This window comes from Podarcis tiliguerta (assembly GCF_965153285.1).
Source record: "Podarcis tiliguerta genome assembly, chromosome: 1".
NCBI classification, from domain to species: Eukaryota; Metazoa; Chordata; class Lepidosauria; order Squamata; family Lacertidae; genus Podarcis; species Podarcis tiliguerta.
The window spans coordinates 85016403-85032897 of NC_139534.1; the positions used below are offsets into that span (position 1 = coordinate 85016403).

Consider the following 16495-nt stretch of genomic DNA (forward strand, 5'->3'; position numbering starts at 1 on the left):
ATAAAGATATTTAAGCAGTCAATAAGTGAAGCTAGAGACCGAGAAAAGAGGCAGGAAGATCAAATTAAACATGCATAGTAATCATTATCTTCAGTAAATGGCACCTAACAACTCTGATGGAAAGTGGCACTGAAGGCCAATGCCCTCTGTGTGTTGAGGGACAGAAAGCCAACATCAGTGCAAAAAAACCCCAGTACATCCAATTTTGCTTCAGGTGAGAAACAAATTATGCAAGGAAAGAAGGGCTCCTCTGAACATCTGATCTCCTGGGGAAATGCACTAATAGCTGAACTGAGCAGTTATGGCAGCAATTTGGGGGGAAAGTAAAGCCTGCTCAATGTAAACTGCAATGAGACCATCACTTTATTTTCAAAATGCCAAAAGCTGCCAAAGACTAGTAATAATAATAATAATATCAGGCACTATCGTTTTAAGCAAATTCAAATCAGTGGGCTAAACAGGAAGAGACAAATGCACTCTACTGAAACTGCTCAGCTACCTAAAAACTCACCCAAACACTCATGTGCATGAACACACTCATCCTACTAGGTACATAGTGCATATATCTTTTAACATTTGAAATATCAAGTATTATACAACTTACGTCCTCTGACCTGGCCATTTGTTTTTGAAACAACAGGCCCAGGAGCAGAGGAGACATTAGAAAGCATTACAGAAAGGGCATTCAGTGCTCACTCATGATATTTAGCACTGAACAGAGTCAAAATAAATTAATCTCAAAGCCAAGCTTAGTTCTACTGTACAATTGGCTGGCTCTAAGAACACAGCAACCACTACACGAGAGCAGATCAGTAGTAACTTGTCTCAGACACAAAACAGACATGCTTGGTGATGTATTAGCAACAACAAGCATTGATGATACCTTTCTGATTCCTGGCCATCAACATACATTCTCTGTTGATCTTAGGGTCACCCAAAGCATTAGGAATTAACAACCTCTCTTGAACTCAACCATGTCGATAGCTGTCACAACCTACTGAAGCAGAGGGCTTCATCTCAAAACTTCAAAAACTGTGCATCATCTGCTTCTTGGAGGCCAAACAACACTTAAAGGTTCAAGATGCAGGGAGAATGCAGAAACCTTCCCTCCTCAAGGAAAAGTGTTTTTGAGCAAACCTTCCACAGTTCACACCATCTCAATTTCAACTGGGCTCTCTTTCCTTTAATACTAGATATATTGTTCACAGTGGAAGCAGCACAGTTTAGATCAAGGAATAAAATAGATATCCCAAGTTCTTTTCTTGTTCCATGAATTGGCTGCCCCATGCTCTGCTTTACCTGCCTTACAGTTTTACATGGACAATTTCTAAAATACACCTCAGGGCTTATGTGCAGTTTGCCAGAGTTTTCCATTTGCAACATTACTCCTAACCCTTAACAGTTTACAGATACACACTAAGGCACATGAATAGATATGACCATGTTACTACTGCCTTTTTCGTTAGTATTTTAATCAATGTTCGCCTTTGCTGGCATGGGTTAGTAACCTGTAAAGTGGGGGGGGGGGGAGTATGCAAATGGAAAACTAGCGAACTGCATGTGTAGCAGTCTAAACAAAGTCTGTACGTTAAAAATGGAAAAATGGCAGATTACTGGTGCCATTCCACAAGCAAGATCAAGAATTCAGAACCTTGATATCTAAGGAGAAAATTGGGTGGGAAGAATTTTGAAAGCATCCCTGTAATAATTTTAAGAGTACCATGGTTGCCACACGATGCCTTTCAAAGAAACCTGAACATGTTCTTAACAGCACAAGAAATAATTTCATAAACAGTGAGTCCTAACATAGGACCAAACACACTTAGTCACTACACAGGAAGAGTCTCAGAATGGGAGCTCAGTTACCACTTTGGCACCCCCCTTCTAGTCTGCATGACAGGCTACATTTACTAATCTGGGTTGGGAATCTTTACTGGGCCAAGTTTACACACAGGAAATTCTCCCATTTATATCCTTATTCATTCCAGATTACCCTCAAAGCCTACCAACCAAGGATGCTTCTGTAGAGTAGCTGCCTACCAGGGTTATAGCATACCTACGATGTGTATTCAGTACCACAAAACTATTTTCTATATTGTTTTATTTCAGTCCAAAAGAAAGGGAAATAAACATACAGGGAGGTGCTATTATGAGACACCTACCTCGTTTACGTGTCCCAGGATGCATTGTGCTGTTCAGGTATGTGACTGCGCTCTTCTTGCGCTTTACAGAAGAAAGGAAGAAAGTAGATAGTCAACTGTTTTGGCAAGTGAAAGCTACATCTACACACACACAAACACACACACACACACACACACACACACACAGTGACTATATAAAAAATCTGGAAAAACACAAGTGTTGAGTCCCATTGAAGCAAACAGGCTTTTGCACTTAAATCCATAAATTTCAGTAAGAATCAAATGTAGGTTTAACTTTCTTCAGATTATATCCATTATCGTTTCAGTGTTTGGATACTACCCTGTAGAAAAGCTAGTCTTTCACACAATTACGGGCAATGCTGATCCCACTTGTGATGAGAGAAATAATTCAATGCCAAGTCTGGAATCATGCCAGAGAAGAAGGAGGAGGAGAGAAGATATAAGGGAAAGAAAGTATAAAGTAGGAAACTTCTTTCCATTTATAATTGTCCTTCATGCTCTCTTAAATGATGACAGCCCCACCTAGAAGGCTGAAGCAATGAGCAAAATGCTTTTCAGCAAGTTATTTACTTATTTTATAAGCAAAAATTGTTACCTCAGGCTCAAAGACAGCTCCGCTGTACACTGGATTTGCTGTTGTCCTTCGTTTCCTTTCTTGTCGCTTACTTTGTATTTCTTGGGGAAAGGGTAGAAATAAAAGCATTTTAGGGCTCAAAGACCTCAATATCTAGTATGAGCAAGTTAGGAGTCAGGAACTATGGCTTCTGAAATGCTCTTTGCAAACTTAATTCTGAAGAAACATCCATATTATATAAATGGGTTGAAAGTAAAGTGGAAAGTTAAGTAAAAGAAAGTAAATTAGCTTAAGAAAGCGTTTCCTGCTCTTCCAAAACCTCTCAGCTGATATTTTTATCTTCCACATTCTGTGCCACACAAAATTTGTTGTTGGCAACTTATTTCTGCCAGAAGCAGGGAGTTGTTTGAAGACTGATTTATTTGCTTGACTTATATCCCAGTATTTCTCAATGCAATGAGCCAAAGGTGGATTACAACAACTTCATATCAAAATATTGCAAACTTTTTTTAAGGTACAAAACCATTTAAATATATTTAACTCAGGGGTGAGGAATCTCCAGGCCATGGGAGGCTGCTTTCCCCAAACCACACCCGTGCCCCACACCTGACTTTATATGTGACAACAGGTGTGGGGCAGGTAGAGATGTGGCTGCGAAAGCACAACTGAGAGCTTAAAGCATGCTCCTTGTTGTTCAAAGTGGAGCAGATGGAACTGCAGTGGGCTGATGGATCCGCTGTGCAGATGATATCTCTGCACAAAGTAGGCTTGGTGTCACTGCCCACTGAATTGGCAACACAGCTGATCCTTACAGAAAAGAGACTTGGGGTCACTGCCTTTCAGCTGATGGGTAAAACTTCAAGCCTCATGTTTTCTTTTGCAGCACGCTTTGTTGCACAGAAATGAAAAATTAGTCACCTGACTTCATAGTGAGACCAGTTGATTGGCAGAGTTGCTGCCAGGGTTGAGGGAACCTAGGATCCAGCCTGCCAGTCAGAATAATTTCCCTCAGTTTAAACAATGTGCTAATTAATTGATAAAGGAAATTAAGTTATTTGAAAAATAGTACTGTGGTGGTTCTGCTATTGAAGAAACCATATTTGTGGCCTTAGATCTCCTAGTCAGAAACCTAAAAATCAGACTAGCATTTAGGATCATCATCCTATTTGGTCATTTTTTCAACTCCAGGAAACAACCCAGAACCTTGAACAGAAAATATGTCACTTTTTAAAACTGATATTTTAAACTTTGATACATGGGAAAGTATGCACTCTAAGCAGAAATATTTGAAACTTGTACATTAATTCCAGAGCTCTGGAATTTATGCAGCTCAATCCTAAACTTATTTACTTGGAAGTAAGCACCATTAAGTTAAATAAACTTTTTCCTTGATAGTGTGCAAAGATTGCAGCCATAGTCATTTTTCTTACCTTCTAGATGGTCATGTGTAACCAGTCCAAGAGACACCATGAAGGCAAGTTTCTGTATCAGAAAAGAAGAAGAAAACAATTCAATCAAATTAAGAGAGGCACTAAACTTCTTTTAAGGTGAAATAGTAGCTTTAAAAAAGTGATACAATTTTCACTGAGCAATTCTTCAAAAACATGCATCACCTGTATATCTCAAATGGCACTTCATAAAATGAAGCAAATAACAGCAATATGTATCTTTATACAACTTGCATATCCCTTAGTTCAAAGAGGAGGGTTGGCAAGCTCATCTCTGTGGATCTATGAGACTGAAGGCAGCTCCACACTTTACACAGAAATCTTTATGCAGCAGGTACACTAGTTTTTTCTACAGCAACCTCATAAAGGGTGGACAACATAGATGCATATAGGTGATTCCTAAAGCCTGACTAGGCCAGGGCTCCCAGAAGCATGGACTTGTTAGTTAAAAGATGCAGACACAAGTGTTGCTGCAGAGAAACACCAATTTAAAACCAGCTGCACCTGTTAACTGCTGAATTACAATACATCAAGCACATTGCTATCACTTGTGGACTGACCTAAGACAAAATATTTGTTAGCATACTGAGTAAGATAATTAGCATAACTATGCTAGGATGTCTGTATTACCAACAACTGCTTTGTGAATTACCACTGCTAATTAGATGCACTGTCTGTACTTCTCTGCATTTCAGCTTCCTCTGACCACTATTTACAAATAGCCCCCAACTCTGCACCTAACAGTTCAGCTGCACCCTAGGCCTTTGCTGTCCATTCAAAACTAATTTGAAAAATTAAAAAAAAATCTCTGTATAAACTTGCATGTGTATCAGATATATTGTAAAATTCTCATGATTTTATGGTTTATCATTTTGTAAATTGCTTTGAGGTTTGTCTGTTTTTACAATCAAGCAATGTATAAATGAATAAAATAATAAATAACATTATACTTTATGAAAATGAAAACAGAACATAGTGTGATTTGAATTGTGAAAGCCATAGTTATCTAACTGGAGATTACTCAAAACCTGAAAACATGGAAGCCTTCCAGCACAAGCAGGGATTTCTGAACTGTCCAGATGATTGCTGCATAAGCTGTTTGCTCAGAACATCACAGCTGTATGTATCTATTTTAAAGAGACAGCCAAGTTATGCTATTCTTAGACTGCTATAAAAAGTTTTAGGGCATGAGAACCGTGAGATTCAAAAAGCAGTAGTTCACTTTCATCTCATCTAGCACAACTGTTCAGGTCAAGTATTTGCAATCTATGATTTCTTAACTCCATGAACCATGTTTTAGAATTCAAGAGACTAGACCTGTGTGGCAATGTTTGGCCTCATTCCCTTTCTCTGTATATGAATCACATGGACTGCAAAAGGACAGCCACAGCGGAGCAAAAAAGTATTTCAGATTCTGACAATACTAAGTAAATTAGTAAAAAGTGAACTCTCTTTGCTCGTTTAATATCTTCTCCCTGTGCAGAGAGGGAAACCAAGATCTCCCCCTTAAAAAAAAAAATCAGAATTTTGATGGTAGAATATTGTCTAAATGGGCCCCAAGGGAGATTCACTAGTTCCAGTTGATTTTGTGTGTTGCTCAAGCTGCCAGAATCCAGGTTTCTTAACTTGCGCTTTCTGAAAGATTTGCAGGGTGATAGCTATGTTAGCCTCTTGCAACAAAAAGAAAAAGAAAAGAAAATAAAGAATTGTGGCACATTGAAGACTCACAAATCTATTATGGTAGAAGCTTCTGTGGACTACAGTCCATTTCATCAGAAGTATTTTTCTGAGTTGCAGGTATTCATAGAAAACAAGCTGTCTGAAATGCTATTATAACTCCACTCACCCAAGGAAACAATAAACTCACCCAATCTCTCTTTTCTAACAGCTGGGGGAACCTTCACACACTCACTTAAATGTGTCATTGTTCCACAGAAAACAAAATAAATCCACAGGCATTTATGTTATTTATAATGTGTTATTTTCAAACTTACATGATGCAAATGTTCAGGAGCTTGATTAAACAAAAACCCTATTTGTTGCAATGGATGGTTACCAGCGAGCTGTAGCTTTATTGTTAAATTTGTATAGGTATTAAGACATGTACCAGTCCAATAGATCTACTATGTGAATGGGTCTTATTATTTGTTATACAAACCATAATTATGAGATTTTTCACAGGGTATATTTTCATCTTTGGTGTTTCATAACAGGAAAGGTTATGAAAGGGGGCAGCATCACGAAAGGCCTGGGAAGGGTGGGCTGGAGACACTTGGAGCACCTTCAAGCCGAGGTGTCAGGACACTCTCAGCTTTCAGGAAAGGTGTGTGTGTGTGTGTGTGTGTGTGTGTAGGATGAGTGTATTGGGCATCCTTGCACAAAATCTCTTGGGACATCCTTAAGCCCCCATGCTACCTTTGCAAAGGGGAGGGGCAGTCAAGGCGCCAGCGAATACAACTTTTCCTTAGTCAAACAAGGCCAACCAAAACATGTTTAAGATGTGCATGTGGGATTGGAGAAGTTGTCGTGCGTGATGAAATCTGAACGCTCAAAAGAGCTAAGGATAATTTGGGATTTCTATGTATATAGCACAGTAGAGCGAGCTGGAAAAGCCACTGTTCAAGCCTTACCTTAGACAAGAACTTAAAACAAGGCTAGATTCTTTCAGCCTCCTTTCTGGAATATAGGGCCTCAATTACAGGGTTATTGCAAAAATTACTAAGAAAACATGAAGCACTTTGAACACCCTTAGGTGCTACATGCAAGCATCATTATCATAAAGTCAGGAGCTTTTGCATTCTTTCTTCCAGCCCTGAAAATATTTGGTGATCAGGAATTTGTGGCTAGATTTAGCATTCCTCAGACATATAGACCTCTTCATTGCAGCAATAACACTGTGAAGAATGTGAATCTCTTTTAAGAGGAAAAGTGGCATTAAAATGTAGATGAAAATAAGCATTTCTAAAGAATTTTTTTTTTAATCTGCCCAACCCCACAAAAGGATATTGTAGATATTTGTACTAGTACCTGTGGGTTTTCTTCTCGTTTTGGTTTGGGTGGTGCAGGAGGAGCAACTGTATGAATCTCTGTTGGCTTCTCCTCTGTTTCCGCTTGGGGCTTGATGGTCTGAAAGGGAAACAGCAGCAAGTGAACACGGGTTTCTTAAATTCCTAAACAAACAGAAACAGCAGCCAGTGTTTTTCTTTACCAAAATGAAGAAAAGGATGGAAATGAATCCGAACAATACACTAAATATTTTCCCCAAGAGCTCCTTTAAAAAGTGTGGTAAATTTTAAGTAGTGAAAACACAATCCCAAATAAAAATTACTATTTAGAACATCAAGTGTACAACTGCAACACTTAAGTAGCCCAATTCAGCAACTAGATGATGTAATAATAATAACTTTGCATCCATGCTGTGGATAAGAGGGGCTACGTATAAGAGAGACCTGGTAAGCAGAACGTTTTGTGAAATAACATTCCATGAAAAGCTTCTCCAGACAATAATCTGTCTGAGAGATGCACCTTGCATCTCTCTCATTCATTATTCACTATAACAAGAATTTGCCTGAAGATAAGTTCTCCAGAATTCCCAAGTGCTGGGTTTTCCTGAAACTCATTCGCTTAGTGATGTCATAATCCCCTGCATATTGCATCATAAGTGCCTGCCCAATGATTCCCACTTTATGACATAGCTGTGATGTCACAAAATTAGATCCATCTGTTCTAAGATGACAAATATGTTTTCAATGTGTTCACTCAGAAATAAGAGAAACATGAAGAAATAACTTGAACCATATTGTTTGAAATTGTGAATTATTTTGCATTACTTCTTGGTCCCATTTACTAGACTGTGTGATCCTACTTGCTTGTTTGGATGAACCACAACTAACACTATAAGTGCAGTTGTGCTGGAAGAGCAGAGGGGGAAACTCAAGAACCTAACACTAAACTATGGTTTGTGGTTTGCGCAAACTAGACCAATGGTTTGACAAGTGAGGATGAAACCTTGTTTCTTAATTGTTTTATTTGAAATGATGGTGGCCACTTTGGACATCTCCTTTAGAAAATAAAAGTAGGAGGGTGTACCTTTTATTATAAATAAATACGTGTGTGTGTGTGTGTTCCTAAGACTGGCAAGTGGAAAAGAGAGGTCTGGCTCTGTTCACACTTGAGAAAACTTTCTGCCTATTTACGACAAGAAAAGCCATGACCAGCCTGGAAGCAGCCTTCCTCAGTACATAAGGGCTGAAAGGCGGTTTCTCTGCACTGGTACTATGTATAGGCTTTTCTTCCACATTTAAGCACTAGGGTTTTTGCTGAAGGTCCTTGCTTCTATGAAACCTAGAGTTGTAGCCAGCCTTGGCACATTGCCACCTGTTGCAGTGCCATATCACCTTGCATATGCTTCAGAGTGTTTTGAAGAGAGGACGATAATGTAAGTTTTTGGGGGAAAGGTGACACACTTCTGTCTACTTAAAAAATAACCGCTCATGGCAAATTTGTCAAGCTTATAAGACTGAAACCAAGCAAGCTTTTGATCAGTAGACTCAAAGGTCAGTTTAAAGTGCATTTGCACAAAAAGGCCTACATCTGATAGATGGAATTAGAGGAAATTCTCAAATGTCCAGCGTTATAAACTACTTACAAAAGGTTAGCTGAAACTGATGGTAATTAAGTCATCTGCATGTCTGCTTCATCATAAATGTCAGCAAGATTATGGATAAATATTATTTGATGGTTAATGTTTTATGCTGAAGCAGCAGAAAAAGCACAAAACGAGTAAATTTTAATTATTCTGATGTACTATATATAAAATCACAATTTAACTGCTCACTCATTATGAATTATTGGTACATTCCCAATCCCTGTCTGAGGAACAAGGTATTATCAACCATCCGTATTCACACATTGTATCTCACGATTGGCATGAGACAGAGAACAGTGCTGTGACTTGCTGGCTTGTCCAGCAGCGTCCTCTCCTGCCAGCCCTGCCCCATCCATACATTGCAAGAAACCTCTGAACAGGAGAGCCTACCCTATATGTGTATCCACCCCCTGTGATAGAGAATCCAGTGAAATCAGGATTATAAATTTGGGATGCAGGAAAATTTCACTTGGCCTGCATTTTTAAGCAAATGCACCTCCCAAACTAAACAAAACAGATTGAAACAAAATTATACTTTGGATTTTGCACTTCTCCAAATTTTGCAATATCGTTGGCTCAAAAAAAAAAGGTGTCAAAATGCGTTAAATAATGGGAATTTGCTTTAGGATAAAATAGGCTTTCCAAACGCCAGTTTGGAAAATACACAACTAAATACATATTTTGATATTAAAATACATATTTATGTATTTAAATGCAGAGTTTTGGACAGTCTTTTAAAAACTGCTCAGCTTAATATGGAAACAGGATGGACTGCACCTATGAGCACACACAGGAAATGGACACAGGCTGGAAATGGACTGATCTACCCATCCCTATTCCAAATTGTGCAGGGAGCCTGCCCAGGTTTCTCCAACATATGGACAGTCTAAGTGTGGGTGGAAGGGGATGAGATGGCTGGTATGGAAGGGCTAGTGGCCACAGCCCTGCTCTCGGTCACACAAGATTGCTAACCACAGGAGAGGCAATGAGAGGACAGGTCTTATGTTATGGTTAATTGCATTTGTATCTCCATTAATTCTATTGACTTTAGGAGAAGGAAACAATTCACAGTTTAAACTACTAATACCTGTTTCTCAACATTTGGTTTGCTGATTTGTAGAGTCTGAGGTCCAGCAAGCCTGGTACCTGGGGCTGCTATAACAATGCTGGTGAGTTGTGCCATTGGAAAAGTTTTGGCTATGGTTGCTGTTTGCCCATTCACTACACGGACTGGGTGTATGGAATTCTGAGAGGAAGGTAAGGAGGTGGGTGTGAATTTTGTTGTCAGCATCACAGGCCTCTGAATAAGCTGAGGAGCAGCGAGCATAGGAGGAGGTGGGGCAGGGGCGATAGGAATGTTGTTCTGGGCAACAGGTTTAGGTCGAACCTACATAAGAGAGAGAGAAACCCATATCAGACTACATGCATAGATAAGATATAGTACTTAACACATAACTTATGGCTGTGCCAACAAATATGACTCAGATTACAGTAGTGTTTGTATTATATAGTGCTACACATCTGCACTGGAAAGAACTACAGTAGGCCCAAAACTTACACAATTGCAGCCTTGCATACTTCGCCAAAAAATAAATAGAAAGCGGGGGGGAGACTGGAAAAAACCATCAGAAGGGGACACACAATCTCTCACAAAAGCCTCCAGAGCCCTCATGTGACCTTCCAAAGCCTGGAAAACAAGGCTATTTCAGCACCCAGTTTTCCTGTCATGGAAAGAGTTTTTAAGCCCTCTGCCTTACTTATAGGACTCTCAGAAGGTTGCATGAGGGTCCAGGAAGGCCCTGCAAGGCTCCCAAGATCTTGCCCGCTCAGTGCGCCGAAGCACAGGTCTGGAAGCACAACTTGCAATGCTATATTCTCAAGGAATACTGAGTGATGAGAGTACTCTAAGCAGGTTATCAAATACAATTGCATTACCAAAATATCTTTGGATAGATCTGGGGGAATTCAAAGGTCTGTTAATTTGAAGTATTTCTAAAATCTAGGGTGTCTAAATTGGATACAAATGGCTATGCATTCTAATTTATTATTAGATCAACTGTGTTGGCAAGAGTAGCTAGTTTCTGAATTACACAGCCCTCTCCTCCAATCAGGGATTACATTTTTGAGCCCATCTAACTTTCTTTGGGTTAAATGCAGGTGACTAGAGCATTGGATGGGCATAGTGCAACAGTTAATATTTTCATGCTTTCTTCTCTTTCATAACTGGGTAATGATTGTTGACATTACAACTAGGAATTTGAATAACAACTACATTAAAAATCAACAGTGTGGGTAGGAGAAGAGATGTAGCTTCAATGAGATGCAGATGGCATCCTCTGAGAGAGAGAGCAACTAAATTAATTCTAGTAATTTAAAATACTGCAAACAATCTATTACATAATGCCTTCATCTTTGGGTAGAAGATCAGATTTTTTTCAAAAAGTTGCAGCTCAAGTTATTTCTAGATAAAATCTGCTCCTCTTTGGAAGAAAGGAGCAGGAAGCTAGAAACTATATTAATTAGATTACAGTTACATTTTCCTTAGCAAAAAGGCTAAGGATTCACATTAAACAGGGGCTCTTTAATCAAAGAAACTATGAAAAATATTCAGCACTCAATAACCTTATAACAAGCAAGGCATTTCTTCATCAACTCGTCTTTAATTCAGTTCTTACAGAACTAGTGCAAGGTAGAGAGTTGACAGGGAAACAAAAATATGATAGCAAAGCTGGAGATTTAATCTGGAAAGCATATTAGGTAGTGTTCAATTATTACCAAGTATACGAAACATCTGGTGTTGTACTTCTTCCAATCAAAGTCACACTTTTAGGACAAACTCCCCACTCCTACCCCTTTTCCTGTTTTGGACAAACTCACCTGTGGAAGAAAATTTGGACGAGGTGTGAGTCTGGGAGGAGGGATGAACTGTGGCACTTTGATGGGCTGAGGAGGTGTAGCTTGAACCTGCTAACAATAAGAGTGGGGCAGGTGGGAAGGAAGACAAATTTAAGCAAAGGGAATAGGTGTGATAAGCAACTTCAAAGCTATTCAGGCACAGCCTACCTTTCTCACAGTAAATAGATTCTTGCTCTTCAAGCCATTCTGAAATAAAATGGCATTTCATGGGCATAATGAAGCTAAGTATCCTTTTGTTTCACCAGCATGTAAAACCCAAGACCTCTACTATTTTTAAAAATATGCCCTTATCCTTGACATTTTTGAATTCTCCTCTTTGTTTTACGAGTCAAAGCGCTACAAATAACAACAAAGAATAATCAGGTTTGGCTGCCCATTCAAATGGAGCTGCACATGATGCTTAATTGTGCTAAGGCGTCATAACTTGGGGGGGATGTTTTGAAATATCTGATAAGAGGGCATAAACAATAATATTCAAAAATGCTGGAAGGATAAGTGTTAGGTACTAGATAAATTATTTAGTACATTAGGACTCTGGTTCTCTCTTAAATGTGTAGAACACTGTTTTCATATACAGTAATTTGCTTTGGGAATGAAGTACTTTAGGGTATAAATGGATTTCGTTACAGCTGCAGCTCTGGATCAATTCTTATTTAAACAGCAAAACTCCGTTTAAATGCCTGGCCTCCCTCACAAGGATATATTTTCCACTCAAGTTACTTTTTACATTTCTGCAGGCTTCAACTGCTTAGTACTTTGTGAAACTGATTATCAGAGTTGCTAGTTAGTCACAAAAGCGCCCCTGAGAAAGACTGGTTCGCAGGTTGAGGAAGATGCTGGCTAGATCCCGTCATGCAGGATGATGTGCTTGTGGGTCCAGCAGCAGCCAAAAATAGACAACGTTGGTGAGCCTCATTAAAATAATTTTAATATAAGCAGTGAAAGGAACATACATTTAAAAGCATAACCTAAACAAGGTAAGTCCATGCATGGTCCTACATGCCTTTATTGGCAAGCAGAGCATTGTAAAAAGTTGGAGTGAAGGTGCGTTGTCAATTATCTTTCAGCACACCAAGGAAAAATATGATATGATAGTAATCACTTGTTAAAGTAGTAAATTATTTTAAAAATTGAAACCCATTAGAGCAAAAGTATTTTCTCACATTAAACAAAGTTTCTCAATACCTGTATATGCCCAAAAGGGCATGCAACAAGGGAAATTTTTAAAAATGGCTCACGTCCTTAGAACACTAGGCAACAAAGACCGCTTACCAATGTGACTGTATTTTTTGCCACTATTTGAACTGCCTCTGTTCCTGGACCAGTGACTTTATTTGTTGTCTGGAGGTTGACTGGCGTGTTCTGTGCATCAGTGCTAAGGACAGTTTTCTGGTTGCTATTGATGGCAGTCACCATGGCAATTGTAGGTCTTGGACCCACAACGGAGGCAGGCATGGTTGCTGTTGCTGCTTTCAGGACAAGAGGTAGTGTCTTAGTGGTGATCATAGAAGCTGTAGTTACCGTCTTCTAAGAGAATAAACAAAACAAAACACACACTTTGGAACCTATTCATCGCAAACCAGACAGGGTTTGCTCTAGAAATTCACAAGTGAGAAAGCAGAAGCTGAAATGCAAGGGAAATGCAACTGGGAAGATTTAAAACACCGATTTCTTACCTGTCAAAGTTGTATGGAATCAGCCCACTCCTTTACAAATACTTTCAATAAACCTTCCACATATAAACGTGCAACCACACAGGAAGCACCACACCATGGCTTGCTTAATCCACTGGTAAACTGTGTGTGAAATTAATCATGTATTGATAGTACATGCTTTGGCACATATAATGTCCCCATGTCTCTAGTCAATTCCATGTCCCCCAAACATTAGTGTACCTATATGATGCCATAAAGGTAAAGGTAAAGGGACCCCTGACCATTAGGTCCAGTCATGACCGACTCTGGGGTTGCAGCGCTCATCTCGCTTTACTGGCCAAGGGAGCCGGTATACAGCTTCCGGGTCATGTGGCCAGCATGACTAAGCCGCTTCTGGCGAACCAGAGCAGTGCATGGAAACGTCATAGGCAGTGTCAAATGGGATTTGTTTTGAACCAGTATTTGTAGGCTGTGGTCAAATGGATAAGAGTTAACAGGCTAATACTGAATCCAGGTAGATGGACATTTGGTTGCTAGGGGATTTAGGAGAATTTGCCTGGAAATGCCCTTGACAGAGTGTTGAACTAACTGTTCAGCAGCAGACAGGAGTCTGAGAACCTTGGCCACCAACAGTTGTAATAGTGGGCACAATGTACTGAGCAGGAGCAGCAGGGTACATGTGCTTGTACTCAGCAAACATGGAACCAGGAACACTGAGGTGCAAAGTAGATGCAATGTGTACTTTAGCAGAATTTTCCAAGCATTTGATATTGAATTGAGTTTTTTTGTTTGTTTTTGCTGTTGCTCTAATGTTCCTTTTTCATTATCAGATTTAATTGAATTGGTATTTTATGTAATTTTATATTGTTGAAACACCTTCAATTTCCTGAGATATTTCAAAGCTAAAGTATCAAGGCTAAAATGAGGGGCTTTCAGCATAATCAGTAAAAGCACATCACAACTACATTTTAGCATCACTATTATGACAGTGTTTTCACTAGTTCTTATGATTTACACAACACATTCCACAACTAAAAATAATCAGGTCTGCTAAAATCCCTTATTGAAGAACTTATTGTGGTTGTTGCACAATGTGGAAAATGCTTTGTTTATAATTATTTCAAATGAGAAAGCACATATTTAGCTAGTTTTAAAGAAGACTAATTTGGAAAGCATTGCAGATTTCCGAGTAGACAATTCAGAGATGCATGTGTGTGTAACGTAAGTTATAACTTGGATTTCTCTATACACATTAAAGGGGTTGCAGATTCAGTGCTTTCTAAGAAACACCCTAATTGGATGCTGGCAAGGAAAGAGTAGAAGCAATTTCAATACAGTGTCGCTAGAGGGCTCTTTAGCATTGAACATAACTTTGTACAAATGCAGAAATGACCTGGAAGTTAATCTCAAAGTGCACAGCACAGAATACAGAGAAGAACATGAGTGTCCCTTTACAGTCAAAACTCTAGATAAAAGCAGACACCAATAATTAAAAAATGACTCACAATCTACCTGAAAGATATACTTGTTAATGCACACTTTGCTCTCTCACATTATAAATATTATTTTGCTTCAGTTACTTTAAAAGCACATCAAGTGGAAAAGTCAGATGAGAGTCCAACAATTCTGAATTCCTAGAGCAAGTGGTCCTAGTCAGTAATATATATCAACTTCCAGGTGAACAATTCCCATACAAAGCAGAGCCTTGCGAACTAAAAAGTAAGTATTCCACCAACTGTCCTGCAATTCTCTGTATAGACATGAATTGATGGTAGGATATTCATAGCAGGCCATTCCCAATCTTTCTCCTCTTCTGATGAAAGTGCACCGCCCCATGAGGCTTTCTCTCTTCCCAGCTATGATCTAGCAATGCCCATTCCATCATGCTGAATGAAACCAAGGGAGAGAAGGAAAGGAGGGGCAGCAGTTTTTGCTTACTTTCTGTCCTTGAACTACTTCCATTCCAGTTGGTTGTTATAAGAACTTTTTAACAAGATACTAATGACTGAGTTGGATTTCCACTTCGCCTTCCCACCAATTCCCATTCTCTTTAGTGTCACTTAGTTTCGGTTGTAAGCCCAAGGGCAAAGATTGATCTTTGTTAGACTTTTCGGGGCCCTATATTAATAGCAATGATGCCCTGATATGCTGCCATCCAAAAGGGCCAACACAAAAGGGCCTTACATGAAGTCAGACCACTAGTGCACTTAGCTTAGCATTTGCACTAACTAGCAGTGATTTTTCAAGCAATCCAGTTAGTAGTCTCTCCTGATCCTAACTTGGAGATGCCAGAGATTTCAGGCAGGAGTCTTTCCCAACCCTAACTTGGAAATGCCACAGGTTGACTCTGGGACCTTGTGTATGTAAAGCATCACTGCTACTGAGCTGTGGCTCCCCAGATGAAGTTTCCAAGAACAGAACTAAATGAAATAAATGCCAAAAACAAATGCCTCATGTCAAGCTCCTCCTTTGTAACATCTTGTGCATCTGTCCAGATGTCATCACCCTGTGCACTTCCTTGCTTCTGCTCCATATATTTTGCTGCTGATAGGGAAACACAGTGTCATGGCATGTTACTGGTGGGAAAGGGTTTTCTTTAACAAGGGGCCACCATTTTCAGTAACAGCCAGTCATTGTGTTAGTTCTGCCCACAGGGTCTCAAAGAGCCAGCAGGAGCAAATAACTGCTCACAAGGAAAAGGCTCAGTTTCTTGGCTGCCCCAATGCTGCTTAAAACAACAGCAATTTTCCTTAAAGCACTTCCAGTACTCTAGAAGCTAGCTTATCGCTTATCTTCTTCTAGTGAGAAGGAGCAATAGACAACATCTAAGCTTACCTTTCTCCAAACTCAGGGCACTCCCTGGCCAAAGTTGTAGGGAGGAGGCAGTCAAGTGGCTCTCAAAACAGATAGTATCAAACCAACGCCATTTATGCTTCTGAGGACCTCTCTAAATACCTTATTTTCCCCAAGATTTCCCAGTCTCTAGAGTATAGTCTCTATCATGCTGAGAACAGAAAGAGGAATAGTTGTTCCCTGTTGAGATGAGTTTACTCTCCTCTGCCTCATTATAAGCCATACATCAGAAGCTAGAC

At 39.5% G+C, this 16495-nt stretch overlaps 1 protein-coding gene across 5 annotated transcripts in view; it reads right to left on the bottom strand.

Annotated features, from left to right (window-relative positions):
• Positions 1-16495, bottom strand: part of PHF21A (PHD finger protein 21A) — a 127843-nt gene that overhangs the window by 15238 nt on the left and 96110 nt on the right. For 3 of the 5 annotated variants that reach the window (XM_083455729.1, XM_083455732.1, XM_083455730.1), the window contains exons 7-13: positions 13021-13275; positions 11710-11799; positions 9920-10219; positions 7212-7310; positions 4167-4218; positions 2758-2837; positions 2163-2223 (exon numbers count right to left, since the gene is read on the bottom strand). In XM_083455729.1, coding sequence (XP_083311855.1) covers positions 2163-2223; positions 2758-2837; positions 4167-4218; positions 7212-7310; positions 9920-10219; positions 11710-11799; positions 13021-13275 — 937 coding nt within the window. The remainder of the gene's footprint in view (positions 1-2162; positions 2224-2757; positions 2838-4166; positions 4219-7211; positions 7311-9919; positions 10220-11709; positions 11800-13020; positions 13276-16495) is intronic. The other 2 variants (XM_083455731.1, XM_083455733.1) reach the window with 1 other exon arrangement.